Genomic DNA, 15,923 nt, shown 5'->3' with positions numbered 1-15,923 from the left:
GGCCCACTTGGCTCAGTTAAGGTCAGTGTTCAGGAGTCAACAGTTAGAAAGAAACTGGGAAGAGTCCAACGTGAAAACTACTGGCCAAAAAGACCACAAAGGACTATTTCACGTTTGCCCAAGTCTTTAGGGGAAATATGTGAACTAATCAGACAAAAGAAGATCTCTTTGGAAGATATACGTCAGAAAGAACATTCACCAAGTGTGACAAACCCCCCCGCCCCCCAGAAATAATCTGTACAGAGGCAAATACATTCCTTCCTTATCTCTGAGTCTTCTTTAGATACACACACATATGGATATTATGCTGCATATGTCTTTGGAGTTTTTTAGTTTTATTGAGAGTATTATTGACTTGAATTTCTTCATGCCTAAAACCACTTTTTCTTATTAAATGGCCTTGTTCCATCAGCAGAATACTTCCTGTTCAGACACAGCAACCTGTTTCACAGAAACCTTATCAGCAACGTGTCCTTTCTACATCAGTAAATGCATTCCTCACTTTTTAGCATTCATTAGACTCAACAGTGAGCACAAGCACACAAAAAGGGAGAGTTATATGATTAGAGAGCGAGAGAGAGAGTGAAAGAGAGACTAATATATTTTGAAATTTTCTGTTGTTTTGTACTTTATTTCTAGAAAGAACAACATTTGTGTATTATTTGAAAAATGTATAAATTTTCAAGAGTTTATCGTTGACTTTTGCAAGAGATTTAAGGATTTTCTGTCTACTATTAAATTACTTTCCCTCAACAATGACTAATAAATCATTCAAGCACAAAAGAAAACAAGAAATGTTGAGGCAGGTTATTATTAGCAGCTGGACTCAATCTATTGTTGTGTGTTTTTAAGTTAAATCAACAAAAGTCAAAAAGAAAAATAATATTATAACAGATATAGTTTCATACACACTAATCAGACACACTCTGCAATTCCACTAGGTTTTTGGGTTTTCTATGCAGGTCAGCTTCTGCCAGACACAGCTTTTATTTGGACCCGATTAGTTTTGGGCATAGTCATCGCATGGCCTCTGTTGGCCGGGATAACGCTCATTGGTGTCCGCATCACTGGACCTATTCAGGCGGGCCGGCACAATCGCGTAGAACTGGCAGACATAACGCCTAACCCAAAGTGTCAGGCCAGCCCAGTCAGCAAATGCAATGCCCCCTCAACACACCCCTGTCTCCTTTTTTAATTGCAGTTAGATGGAGGGACTGAGACATGAGAAGAGAAAAGAAAAGAATGGGATAAGTAAGAGACAGAGGGGACCAGTTCGAGAGAGAAAAAAGAAAAAAAGACACAGGGTGTCGGTGAGAAAAAGACATATTGCCCTGCAAGTCAACTCTTACACAGTTCTGAAATTGACCCTAGTGACCTGTGTGCCAAATGACCGATTAGTCACTGCTTTTACATATTTGGGATTCCAGCATGCTTGTGAACATACAGTAGAGACCAAAAGTTTGGACTCACCTTCTAATTCAATGGGTTTTCTTTATTTTCATGACTATTTATAAGGCAAGAAATCCCACTTATTAACCTGACAGGGCACACCTATGAAGTGAAAACCATTTCACTTTATAGGTGAAATGGCAATGTCTACTTTGAAGAAACTAGAATATAAGGGGTATTTTCAGTTGTTTTACACTTTTTTGTTTAGTGCATATTTCCACATGTGTTATTCATAGTTTTGATGCCTTCAGTGTGAATCTACAATGTCAATAGTCATGAAAATAAAGGAAACTCATTGAATTAAAAGGTGTGTCCAAACCTTTGGTCTGTACTGTATATCCAACCAGTCTAAGTAAGTTTCTGCTAACTGTAAAAAACTAGAATAAAAATTGTTTTATAAATACAGACAGACAGAAAGCAAACTTGGCTTAAGACAACGTAAAGTATGAACAATACCTGGTTGCAGATTGTAAATATGAGAAGACAGGAGACACATTTAGGCATGCATTTACAGTAGCTAAGAGTGCTATTTGGCTAAACAGTACTCTGCTGCCCTCTTGTGGTGTAACCAGTTTAGCTCAGGGCATTTTCTCATCTTCCTGCAAATAGTTTATAAAAGATGAGTGACATGGAACTCCATAAAAATGATGGGACTTGTTTTGTAAACTGATAAAAACAGAGTTGCTCTGCATTGTAAGACATGCAGCATGCAATCTTGAAACCTGTTCAGTGTCAGAGAACTTTAGATAGATAGATAGATAGATAGATAGATAGATAGATAGATAGATAGATAGATAGATAGATAAAGTGGCCTTTACAAAATAATATATATAAATTGTAGGTGGGTAAATTATTTATTTCTATTATTTTTTATATTAGTCTTTAAAATACCAGAATTTGCACATGACTTTATGTTTTTGTCTGTCTGGTTACGTCATTATAAATATTAAATCCGATGTTATGATCAGTTACTTAGTTTTTGAATAGTCTTTTTTATTTTGTTTACTCTAACTGAAAATCGTTGATACTTTGGTGTAAAACTGCAGCGGTCTTCACGAACTCAGAACTAACAGGTGACGCTTAACGTAAAACAAAATTTACAGCAAGCCCCTTTAACTGGCTCATACCATTAATGGTTAGAGAGGGGGGGAGATCGCTTTTGTTGAAACTTTATAGTGTGTTTAGTTCTTTTATGCGGTGGTAAAACTGCCATTAGTCTAATCTTTTAGGTTGTTAGTAAGCTGTCTAGTAATATATCACCGAAAGAGCAGTTGTAAAAGAGATCTAGAAGAGTTACCACGACCGGCGCTTCCCGTCGTTACAAACAGAGGTAGGGACCGCTGGCTGGGGATGAGCGGCACCAACATTCAGGTGCAAGACTTAGAAGAGGACCTGAATTAATTTATTGTGGAGTAACTTAAACGTATTTGTGACAATGACGGAGAGCGGCAGTCGCGACGGCTCTGAAACAGAAACAAAGCAGCTCCAGGCTAACGCCACGACGGAGTACTGCTCAAAGTTGCAGCGGTGGATGTGGGAGTATTACTGGGGACATGCTAGCTGGCAGAGCTGGGCGGCTCTGTCAGCCATCCCCTTGCCACCGCCGAGCTCTGCCGCTCAGACACCGGCTGCTCATTCTTCCATTCCCGCCAGCGGACAGCAAGCGTTTGAGCTCGGGAACTGGTTCGGCTACCCGTACGCTTTCAGACACCCGGGGTCCTCGACTCCTTACCCGGGTGGTCTGCAGGCGGAGCAGCGCTCAGCCGCGACCGACGTGCGGCAGCAGAACGGAAGTCCACCACAAGCAGGTAGGTGGTGGCCTGTTCTTTTTTTTTTTTTTTACAGAAACATCCCTAAGCATGGTGTAATGTGCATGGTTCCTTAAAGCAGGGGTGTCAAACTCCAGTCCTCGAGGGCCGCTGTCCTGCAACTTTTAGATGTGCCTCTGCTGCACCACAGCTGAATAGAATAATTAGGTCATTAGCAAGGCTCTGGAGAACTGATCTACACAAGGAGGAGGTAATTAAGCCATTTCATTCCAGCTTTTTGTACCTGTGACACATCTAAAAACTGCAGGACAGCGGCCCTCGAGGACTGGAGTTTGACACCTGTGCCTTAAAGACTTAAGATAAGTCATGAGTGTAATGCGAAGCAGGCTTAAGAAGAGGTCCAGGTGGAAACAGGCTTATATAATTAGAGTTGTCCCAAAGACTCTTTGGACCTATTGTTTACCACACTGGTTGTTTTCTGCAGATCTAAAGTAGCTTCAAAATAACAACAGTACCTCATAAAATAATCCCTGCAATATAAGCTTTTGTCATCACAAACGTCACAGTATTTTCTTTTTTAAATTGGATTTGCTCTAGAATCATAAAATGATACATAACAGTGAGGTGAGTGGGAAATTATTTATGGTTTTCATACTTGAAACTGAAAAGTGTGGCGTGCATTTATTTAAATCGTAGTAGGACCACCTCTCTATTACATTTGCACGTTTTTCGGGGGACATGTCTCTTCCTTATGTGCACGTCTAGTTATTAAACTTTCATTCAGTTACATTGTAGGAAGAAGCGTCTGTAAATGGCAGCTTTCAGGTCTTGTCATCTCGGACTTTCAGTAGCCTGTTTTGGCTCACAATTTGGCTCCAACTCCTGCTCCCTCCAAAAGTAAGCTGGAAACCGTGCTCGTCTGCTGCTGAAATGTCTTGGAGACGCAAAGGCCTTGATGGCTGTCACAGTTTTAAAGCTCAACGAAATTAAGTTATAGTTTTTAGTAGCCCAGCTGAGACTCCACATGTTGATAGATTATTTGTCCTAGTATGAGAAGTCATCCATTTCAAACATGGGGGTTAAAGTGGGAGCAGCTGTGAAGTTTTATCAGTTAAGGAATTTAGCAGAAATAAAACCAGTTGTTTCTCCACTGGCTTCCCTCATATTTTAGGACTTGTTTTAGAGTTATTTTATTTAGTTTTCCTCATGGGCTTGCCACCTCCTACCTCCCTGGGCTGTTGCTCCGTTATACACTCTCAGGTGAGCTGACCAGCTGCTCCTCTGTGTGCCAAAAAGTGAAAGTTAGCTTGGAGGTCACTGCATTTTTGCTGTGGTAGCTCCTACAACGTGGACAGACCTACTTTTGTATTTGCCTTTGCTTTTGACACAATATGAGATGCTGATTTTAGCTTATGTTATTTTCCTTATAATTGGGTATATGAGTTACAAAGTATTTTGTGTTTTGAGTAGAGCCATTGATTTGTAACATTAATAGTTTTTTTTTATAAATTGGAACTGATAAATAAAACACTGTACAGATGAATATTCCAACATTTTGTCTGCACATCATATTGTACAGGACGAGAGTACACCATCCCCTCCCCTCTTCAGAGATTACTGGCGGAGACGGTGGATTTCTTCATCCTGTTTTGTGTGAAGGCCACCATCGTCTTATGGATCATGCATCTCTTCGGAATGAAGTGAGGAAAATAAATCTGAAAACCTTAAATAAAACTCCTAATTTAAAGATTCCCAAATGTTGCTCTTAGCCAATTATCTACCAACAATGTTCTAATGCGTCCGTCATCCAGAACCACCCTCACCAACAAACTGCATGGTCTCCTTTCAGGGACATTGCCAAGTTTATCACCCACTTCATCATTGAGGAGATCGATGAGAACACGTCCATCGAGGACCTGCAGAAAATGATGGCGGTCGCTTTGGTTTACAGAGTATTGGTCTGCGTTTATGAGGTGGGATGCTTTTTTTGTCACCTGCTCTTAAGAAACTAACTAGTCCCAAGTTTATCAAGATTCAGGTGAAGTAGAATTTATTTAATTCAAATGGAGTCTTCTGACTTGGACTGTTGTAATTCTAACAAGATTTTAAATACCACACAACGTTACTTTGGGTTTAATTTGGAGTTAAATAAATTGCTTTTATAGTATTAGGCATGTTGACAGAAGAATCAGTAATAGTTGAAGATGTGTGTCACTGCTTTGAACAGGTATCTGATGTACAGAGTGGTGGTTTTTCAAAGATAATTTACACTAAACTTGTCTTTTTAATTCAACTCAAACTGAGTTTCCAAAACGTACATTTATTTGAAGAAAAATGGAGGCAACACATTGGTCAACATGCCGGAGTTGCTGCTATCACATTATAAAATAATTATTTTGCACAAAACCCCACAAAAATATGGATATTATTTTCCCTTTCAGCTTTGAATCCTTTAAACAAAATGCCCATGTTGCCCAGCCTTATTAAGCTGACCACAGTCTCAGCACCTATCAGCTTACACTTCTTCCATATAATTGACAACAAAGTGCAGATTAAAGATGAAGATAATTTCTACTGCATTCGCGAGGAGCTGCTTTCCTTTCTGCATGAGCAGATTTCTCACAACAAAACATCCTGTTCCATAGAGAACCGTGATGCAACGTTGCATTCAGAATTGCGGGAGGTGAAGTCATGTATTTTGTGTCTCCTGTTGGACGTCTGTGTCAGAGGCTTTGTTTTCCCACATGGGGCTGACCTCTGGGACGTTTAGGCACCTCGGCTCAAACTCCATCTGGCCTTTGTTTTTCTTTTTTTTTTTAGATGTTTATAGATTTTTTTGTTGTTGCATATAAATATGTAAATAAAGTGAAATAGAATATCATAGTAGCAATTCAGTTCAATGCTTTTATGTGCTTATAAATGCATTACACGTTTTTTCTTTACATTTTTCTGTTAATTTTGATATTTATCGTGGCATTTTTATGATCATATCAGCTGTAAAGTATTGTTTCGGTATTTTTTTCCATTAGTTTTGTTTTTCCACTGTTCGTCCCTTGAGAGTAGCAGTAAAGATTGATATCTTTAAAAGTATGATTGAATTCAGCATTTCTTGTGCTGCTGTACGATAAAATTGTTTTCCTAATTGGTGTGCTGGAATGGCCATGTTTTCTTCTTTTTAGGGCAGTTTTTATAATTTAGTATCAAATTATAAATACTGCCTGTATCATTGTGTTCATTATCTACATTTAATTCTTTTTATTTTTGAGTGTTTACTTTTTTTTCCCAGTTAAAAGTAAAAATAGTTTTTTACTACATATGCGTTTACTACTGCCTCTTCACTAAGTCGATGATGTTATGTAAATGCTAATGCTATGTTAATGCTAAAGCGATGCTAATGTTCCCCAAAATTTGATCTGGTCAAGAAAAAAAAATCAAAATCAGACACCTAACTCAACAATGCAAGTGAGCTGCAGACAACTGACTTGATGTGTCTCCCCCAAAGTCTCAGCAGAGCCACAAAGTGATTGGTGATATGTTGATGCTGTAATACATACAAAAGGAACCAAACCCAGATATTGGGTGGATTGTATTGTGCTGTACAGTACATGGATTTTTTTGACACTTTTCTTCTTGCTTAATCAGACAATCTGCATTTGGGGCGCCGGAGGTGCGACTCCAGGGAAGTTCCTGCTCGGTCTGCGGGTGGTGACATGCGACACGTCCACCATGGTACGGCCCAACCGCATTTTTGTGGTTCCAGCATCTAATGTTTCTCTGTCGGCGTGAGTAATCAACTTTTTTTTTTTACATCAATGTGGATATCCTCAATATTTGAAATTGAGAGGTTCAGGTAACATTCTTTTTTTTAAAACAAATTTCTTACGTTCGCAGCTCCACTGTGCGAGCGTTGAACAAGAACTTCTCCATCGCTTTTCTCTTTCCTGTCTTCATCACGCTCCTCTTCTTCCAGCACAACAGGACAGTTTACGACATTGTGGCCGGGACCATAGTGGTCCAACGCAGAGGGGCCTAAAAGGTTGCCCCCTTAACCCCAACCTCCTGTTTCTCAGACTCGGTCACTGCTGCATGTCAAAGAGTGATTGTTCTGTTTTTCATCAGGATTCACCTAATTTATTTTACATTAAAATTTTATTGCACTGAAAAGAATAATGGGTCATAACATCTCTACACTGAAGTTGGGCTACGCTTTAAAAGGACACAAATACAGATGTGGTAGCAGAATATTAAGTTAGATGAAATGAAAGGCGTGTGAGGATTTCAGTTTTATCAAGTGTCAACTGAAAAAAGTCTCTTTGCCTCTTTAAGGCAAAAATATATGCAAAGTCAACCTTTTTTTGTTTTAAAATCTGTTTTCAAACACCTACATATGATATGGATATGGTCTTTTTGTAGCTGTTGTGGCATTAATGCCAAACAATTTACTTTTGCCTAACCCTATATATGCAACTTTCAGGTCAAATCGGAAGATGTATTGTTTGATCAAGCTATTTATTTCATGCTTTATGAATAAAAAAAGGCAGCAATGAATACATTTAAAAATATACTTAAGTAAAATATGAAATACATCAGCAGGACTGACATGGCACCAGGCCAATCCAACTTTTTATGTCTCCAGATTTGTTAGCAGAGCTGCTGTTTGCTCCAAAGTTGTTCATGCAGACCAAAATGCAAAATATCTGCACACAAAACTTAATAGATTGCACATACTTTTGGTTTTTTGATTCAAAAAAAGAAAATAGTCTTGCTCTGTGACTGGGCAGCTGTTTGGATGTCCTCTGAAGTATTAAGATTGTTTTGTAAATTAAGAAAGGGTTGCAGTGAAGCGATGTTGCGTAATCTGTCAGTATGTAGGTTTTTTTCTTTATCTTTTGAGTTAGGAGACAATTTATCATGTTTCTTTAGTAACTCTGCTCATATCTAGAACCTCAGTTTGGTTAGATTTTTCTTTATGGATTCTTTTCCTATTGTTAAAGTCAGTGATAGTTTCAGTAAGGAAATTATATATTTAGTTTCCTTTGGGAAACTACAGTATATATATATATATATATATATATATATATATATATATATATATAATGCAGTCATACTGTTGCTAAAAACAAAGAGAAAATGTCCATTTATTGTGCCTATGGATGATTTGAACTGCTTTGATTTAGTGAAAGTTTCTATGTTATATTATGCATAGTTTGTAAGTTACAAAAAAGTCATTTTGTGACTCAGGGCAACTTGTTAGCATTGACAATATTTTACTTAATATTAAATGTCATTTCTGTATATGAATAATTTGAGAACATTCTGGTATTAAAGTACTATGCAGTAAATGGATTTAATCCATGCAAGAAGTATATTTGTGTTTGCATTGTCCCACCAATGGATGTCTTTACCTGGACTTACCCTCCAATCACACTAAAATGTAAGCAATGCAAGATTTTAGATTTAAATAATCCATATAAATTAACTGTTTTTAAGAAAAATCTGGTCACATATGTTAAGTACTAGTGTTTAAATGATTTTCCTGTTTCTCTTCCTATGTTTCTCAGTATTAACTGACTGGCCAAAAAAAAAAAAACATTCAAACATTAATATTTTGTTGGGTTGCCTGATTACGACATGCATTTGCTGTAGCATTATTTTGATGACCTTGAGCAATGTTATGAGATTTATTCCCATTTGCATTATTATTTCACCAAGATCTTGTATTGATCTTGGTGAAATAATAATCTTGTATTGATTATGAGAGTCAGTCCATTGAGTTCCCTGCACATTTTGTGTGTATGGCAATACTCTTACTCTCACCATTAAACACAGCCCTGACTACTGTTTTTTTGATTTCACCAAACATTTAAATGATCGCTGATCATTCGGGGAGTTTTCTGACTATATTTCTTTCTTGATGACGATGGTCTTCCAATTTCTAATAATGCGTTGGACAGTTTTAGCCTAACTTTAGTTGTGCGATCTTTTTAGTTTTCTCTGCTTGATACCTGTGATGTGACTCTTAAACAAACATCTTTTCCATGACCACAGGATGTGTCATTAGGGACGGTTGTTTAAGAAATGAGAAGTTACTTTACAGCAGTTGGGGTTAATTAACTTGTTCCTAGCTGGAAAATAAGCGCCAGTGCTGTAATTATCCAATAGTCGGCTTATAGTGGTTTGCTTAATGAAATTCAGACGGTGACTAGTTTTTTGGTTGTGTTTTTTTGTTTTTTTTACCCAGCCCTAATGTCGATGTCTGGCTAATAAAGTCAATTAAGAGTGACTTTATACTGACCAAGCCACATAACAAGGAACATAGTTGTTTATGGCATTGTATTTCATGTATATTTAGAGCTATAAATTTGTTTTACAAGTTCTTGGTGAAGAGTCAGTGACCGTTTTCAGATATAAAAGAAAACTGTTAAAAGATGTGCCGTCTTCTCCCTGCTCTCGCACTTTTATAGCCTCACCACATGGGGGCAGCAGAGGTCAGAACAAGCCAGACTCGACGAACTGCTCCTACAAAAAATGTAAAATCTCCGTTTGTGAATTCATATATTGGGCAGTGTTGGCATTGCCTCACTTGAGACTGAAAAATGTAACCTTTTGGCCTTTTATTCAACTGAACCAACAACTTCTACTGCATGTTTGCTGTGACTTCACGCTGTAGACTTTCCTTTTCAGCAATGCTTTATTGATCCCAAAGGGAAATTAAATGTTCTTATTCATAATTCTAGGTTCTTCAGAGTTTCTGTAGATTGCTGGCTATTGACAGAAAGGATCCAGGTCCTTTCCATCAGTAGAGGATCCCCTGTAGCAGTCAGTATTACAGTGAATTTAAAAAAAGCCTCCGACTAAAGACACATTTGTTTTTTATATGGCAGTCTCATTAAGAGAATGCTCAAGATTTTCTTGATTTTATGTAAAATTATTCTTTGCATCCTCTCCTCTTAGAGGCTCCACAGTAATACCCAGAACAGAGAACCAGCTTTCTTTAGCACTTTGCTTAGCCTTTGGCTAAGTCTTTGGCAAGAGATGACACAACAGACTTATAGAAGATATGCAACATCTTGCTGCAAACATTGAAGGATCTAAGCTTTCTCAAGAAGTACAGCCCACTCTGTCATTCCTGTATAAAGGAGAGCATAAGTGTCTATTTTGGTGGCAATGGATCACATAAAATTTGATTGAGAAATGTGTTTATGGTTATAATGTCACAAAATGTAGTTCTGTACTTCTTCATGCATTTTTTAAGTTTAAATTTGGTTTCATTCCTTTGGGAAACTAAATGTTTTACTTATGAGTTGTTTTCACATTTTGTTTAATCATAACAAAATAAATTCAGTGTCACTGCAAGGAAGTGACATACTTCTCCTTGCATCCTTGAACAATGACTGTTACAGTGAGAGGTGAAGCAAAAAAAACTTTTCCGCAACTTTCTAATGTTAAGTGTAGCAAAGTATATTTTAACAGTTTGTTTGCAAATAACTCTTTCTAGCTTCAGTCATTTTATATGGGGAGACAATCTAAACTGTTACTAATTAGTAAGACATATTTGTAACTCTTGTAGTTAAAGTAAAAAAAAAATGTTTATGTTTGAAAGTTGTAGAGTTGGAATCTTTTGATTTAGGGAAGAGATGAATTAATGAATAACTTTTACCCCTGAACCCTGTTTTTAAGGAGTTTTTCCTGTTCCAAAATGCTGTGGAGTTGAATTTTTATGAGCTGCATGTCAGATTAGCCTGGAGTGTATTTTACATTAAGTTCCCAGTAGGAAGATGTAAAGGCTTGTTGGGGTTTCCTCTGAATGGTTGTATTTAAACAGCAAGCATTAATCAAGGGAGCTGGTAATCATTAGCCTCTTGCTGCTTTTCTCACTCCAGCATGCACAAGAATAACGCGAGACACAGAGGCATTTAAAGTTTTTATGAACTCGTGTTTTTGTATTTTCTATTATGCTTTGGTGCTCTCTTGCATATTTTTTTCTTTTGGATTTTTTATTTATGTATTTTTTTTTTAGAATTGAAGCAATAATTTATGTGTTCTCTTGCACTGTTTGCAGGTATAAAACAAGGGAATCTTATGTTTTACTAATTTCTTGATGAAATCTATAAATACTGAGTAATATTAGTTTTATTAGTTCTTAAAAAATCTTAAAGTTCCTTCCAATGGCTTCAGGGCATGGGGGAAATTAGTTCTCTGCTGTATAATCCCTGTGTGTGTGGAGAAGCTCTCCAAACATCGTGCATGATTTTTAGAAGTTCATTGTGGCATTTTTGTCCTTCGGTTGCAAGTTTTTGTGCTGAGAGTCATGAGTTGTTCTTCGTGCCAGAAAGCTGAGAGGGGCTCTGCGATTATTACGCCTCGAGTGGCTTTAATACAAATTTCACAGAGCAGACGGGGAAGGGAGAGAGAGAAAGCAACAGAAAGTGGGAGACACTTGGATTAAGAGAGAGACAAAAGCCCAAGAGGAAGAAAGGGATTGGAACTGGGAGTTCAAAACGAGGGGAGTTGAGGATGGGAAGAGAAGTGGAGGCAAAAACAGAGAAAGAATGGAAAGAAGTGAGCGCGAGCGTGAGAGGCTAAGGGACACCATGCTTGAAAATTCTCTCTGATCTTTGAGCCTTGGGACCGGAGGCGATGGAATACCCTGCAGAACTCTATTAAAATTCAACCAGCTTCACTTAAGCCTTCAGTTATTATAGAATAGAGGCCCTTCACAGCTCAGCTTTCTGTGTTTGGTCTCTGTTGCATGCACTGAGTTAACACTTGCAAAGAAGTAAGGATGTCTTTTCTGCACAAAAAGGTGAATTTGAAAAAAACTAGTGAGAAAGGCATAGAGTTTGTCGTTCAGGTAGCCACCGTGGAATTTAGCTCATAGTTTTGACTTTACAAATAAGCACTGATCCATAAGAATATATTTGCAAAAGCGGAGTGTGGCTCTGTTTTATTATAATGTTGATGGCTGAGTGAACATTTGTTACAGTTAGTAACAAGACACTGTGTTAAAGCAGAGCTCAGAGCAGCACCAACACCATAAAGCTAATCATGTTCGTTACATAAATTATCTCAACTAATTCTTGCCTCTTGGCAAAACAAGAAAGCTCTAAGGGGATTTAAAGCAGTATCTTGACTTCTGAAGCAATGGTTCATAGAAGTAGAAATGTTTAACTTTATATGAAGATAAAATTAGGTTGAATGAAACTTGTAAGTGTAGCAGAACTGAGGTTTAGGGCAAACATCATAGGAATACGTAGGAGTAAACATGGGGGGAGGATCCTAATTTGTTCCTTAACAGAAACCATATTTTTGCAATACCTTTTATTGAAAAAAAATAAAGGTTTATCTTTTCAGATTTTTCTTTTTTACATTTTGTTACATTTCCTGTAGTTTTAACATTCAGATGTCTAAAAATGTTGAGATAAAAAGAAACGGATGGGCTTTTGTATTGCGTCCAATTGCTTTCTCAAAACTCAGCAACATGAGTTTTGCTTGTACTCCGAAATGAGGTCAGAGTTCAGGGTTCTGTATGTGATGTCATCTGTGACCTCTCTTGTTTCTCGGGTGTCATGGGCAAGTATTCAAGTTTCTTTTATGGTTTCTTCCATACCTGTGTGTCCACGCGAGGTTGCTGGTGTCCATCTCCAGCAGTCTTTGGACTAGAGGTGGGGTACACCCTGGACAGGTACCTCATCCATTGAAGGGCAACTCAGACACACACACGCATGCACCCCCCCCCCCCCCCCCCCCCCCCCCCCCCCCCCACACACAGGAGAGTAACTGCGCACACACACTCATGAGGTCAGGTTAGAGAGACCAATTAACCTAACAGTCATGTTTCTGGACTTTGGGAGGGACTGGGAGTACCCAGAGAAAACCCCGGCTTGCGCAAAACAAACACAAAACCTCCATCCTCAAAGAGCCCAGGTCGGGATTTGAACCCAGGACCTTCTGAGTGCAAGACAACAGAGCTTACTCTGCCTCCTTTTAGTCTAATTCTCAACTTCAAACCTGTAAATAAATGCCACTGTCATAAGCTGGAACACATTTGAAATGGAAAAAATGAAAAGATTATGATCCATACCTGTTATGATGATGCACAATATGTTGACTGCTTTAACTATTTGTGGATGCGGGCGAACATTGTTGTTTCCCATAACTACATCTTTGTATTACAATGCAGAACCTATAGACGGACAATGTTGAGCAAAGATGGACAAATTAAAACCACCACAAGATCAAAAAGGACGAGCAGCTCAATACCGACTCAGCAGGTACGTTTTTAGACGAGCTATTTCACAGAACTGTCTAGTAAATGTATGCTTGCTGCCCCTTTGTTTTTATTTTTTTTGTTACTGCATGACCGGTTTGATTTATGACTTTGCTCAAAGTATGTGAAACAAACAGCCAGCAGCTGTTCAACAGCAGCTCAGGAGTACAAGGAGACTGAGTCTAGAGTAGTCCTCACTTGCAGACATTTTTAGTTGCACAGCCAACAGATCTAGTGGGGGGGGAAACTATCTTTGAGCATCTTCTGAGGTCATTTCTGTATTGCTCAGCTCCTCAGGGACGCGTTTCACCTGCTTATCTGCAGGAAGCTTTTCTGTGTGTGTGTGTCTGCAATTTTTTTTACCAGGCAAGCTGTGTGCGGGGATTACATAATCAGAATGTTTTTATATATTTATTTATTTATTTTTTTAAATAAAAACAGCTGCCTCTGTGTGAACATGGTAGCAGTGAACTAGAACAGTCACAATGTTGGCTGTGATACCAGCAAACGTAAGCAAAAGATGCCGACGGGGCTTCAAGCAGAAATGAGGTCAACAGCAGGAAAATGACGGGACATTTTATGGAGTCAATAGGAGACGGTTGTAGTATTTTGTGACATAATGTTATTATGAAACACAGAGATTTAGCTGTGTGTTTACAACACTAAAATCTACAATGTAAGTATTCACTTCTTCTGCTACCAGTAGATACAAAGAGATATGTTGAGTTTTGCTAAGTTTGAATAAAATCAAATTATTTTCAAATCATTTATGGAGTACTATCTCAGAAGAATAGTTAATTACTGGAACAGTAAATACCTCCCAGTTTAACCCAATTCAATCACCACATTCAGTGCAGGCTAACAGTTAGAATAAATACTGTATATTGGTGTTTATAAATCTACAGACTGCAGTAGAAGAAAAATCTGTCATTGCAATGAATTATAGTCAGAAACATAAAGAGGATAATCTGATAAGTGTATCTCGTACTTAAACTAGGGAATTGGCCACACCTTTGACAATAATAAGTACAAGGTTACAAGAGCCTCTATTAAAGTTATGAATAGGATAATAAGCACCAGTTAGTTTCTGGTTTGAGACTGAGCACTGAGAGAGACATAAGCTATCTTTCCCTGAGATGTAAGATGAAAAGAAAACCCCTATAATTTGCCAATAAATCCCATCTTTTTTTGTTGCTTATTATTATAAATAGCTGTTTAGTATATTATTACACTGATGGTTCAATAAAGACATCTGCTTTGTGTAATGTGTGAGAAGAGATTGCATGGATAACTATTAGGTTCTCATAAGTAGTTTGTTGTATCCTTGCAGGGTCGCAGGTGCCTCCCCAACAGCTACTGGGTGAGAGGTGGGTTACGCCACAGTCCATTAAAAGGCAACTTGGAGACAAAAAACATCATACCGAAGGTCAACGTAGCATATTCCATTAACTTTATAAGCGCATTTTTGACTTATGGGAGAAAGCTGGAGTACTCACACTTGGACAAGGAGAACAAACGCCATGCAGAAAGACCCCAGGCCATGATTCAAACCCAGGACTTTCTTAATGTTAGGCAACAATCCTACCAACTGGGCCACCATGCGAATAGCTTATCCTGTCAATCTAAAGCATATATTAAAAAAGTCAAATATACCCAGGTACCCTTAGCAGCTATTTTTCTTGCTAATTACTGTACTTGACGTAATTAGGCAAGTAGCAACAACACATAGGTTAAATGATAAAATATTGCATATTTTAAAAAAAATAATATATATATATATATATATATATAAGTATGTGGTTAACAGGTTGAAAAAAATGGTTTATTTCACATAAAGAGCTGTGGTGATTGTCAAACTATTTTATTTACATTGTGGTTGAACTGATACAATGAAGATTGTCTTATGCTTAAGAATTACGATGATGTGATTCTTTAAAAGATAAAAAAAATGCTGTTTGACTAAATTTTTTCTTTTTAGTCTAGTCTGGATAATTCTCTTTGTTCTGTTCATAGCTAATATAAAATGAACTAAATTTGATTAAGACAATATTAATGTTTTTGTGGTTTTTACTAGTATTTGCAATTGCATCTTTTTGTTGCAAAGCACTTTGTTTTTATGAAGTGATAGATAAAATTGATATTGATAATACATAATTCTAATGAACAGGCAAACATTTGTGTACTTGACAGAACTTTTCAAACTGAGCAGGATATATTTCTTTAAAATATAACAATAATGAAAACTAGGTGATTTTTCTCTTTTATATTGATACTAAAGGTTTAAGTATTACAATATTTATACTGGACTACCTCATCACATAGTAACTAAAATAATATGAAAAAGCCCAAAGTGAACCTGACATTCACATAAAGTAATTCACATAATATTTATATGCTAAGGGGATCTGTACGGAGTACTGAGCTCAGTGTGACTC

At 37.5% G+C, this 15,923-nt stretch overlaps 1 protein-coding gene across 2 annotated transcripts; it reads left to right on the top strand.

Moving 5' to 3' along the window:
* Nucleotides 1-2,763: 2,763 nt before the first annotated feature.
* On the top strand, nucleotides 2,764-15,458 carry fam8a1a (family with sequence similarity 8 member A1a). 2 transcript variants are annotated; one of them, XM_032581709.1, is made up of 6 exons: nucleotides 2,764-3,257; nucleotides 4,798-4,918; nucleotides 5,068-5,191; nucleotides 6,861-7,000; nucleotides 13,402-13,492; nucleotides 14,819-15,458. In XM_032581709.1, the coding sequence occupies exons 1-6, from the start codon at nucleotides 2,885-2,887 to the stop codon at nucleotides 15,185-15,187; spliced, it is 1,218 nt and encodes a 405-aa protein (XP_032437600.1). In that variant the 5' UTR covers nucleotides 2,764-2,884; the 3' UTR covers nucleotides 15,188-15,458. The 2 variants fall into 2 exon arrangements, with proteins under 2 accessions (XP_032437600.1, XP_032437601.1); XM_032581710.1 differs by lacking the exons at nucleotides 13,402-13,492; nucleotides 14,819-15,458 and adding an exon at nucleotides 7,110-8,822 and having other exon boundaries at nucleotides 2,885-3,257.
* The last annotated feature ends 465 nt before the right edge of the window (nucleotides 15,459-15,923 follow it).

Source organism: Xiphophorus hellerii, chromosome 13, assembly GCF_003331165.1.
Source record: "Xiphophorus hellerii strain 12219 chromosome 13, Xiphophorus_hellerii-4.1, whole genome shotgun sequence".
In the NCBI taxonomy this organism is placed as follows: Eukaryota; Metazoa; Chordata; class Actinopteri; order Cyprinodontiformes; family Poeciliidae; genus Xiphophorus; species Xiphophorus hellerii.
Note: the sequence above shows the minus strand (reverse complement) of the source record. Positions and strands in the feature narration are given on the sequence as shown.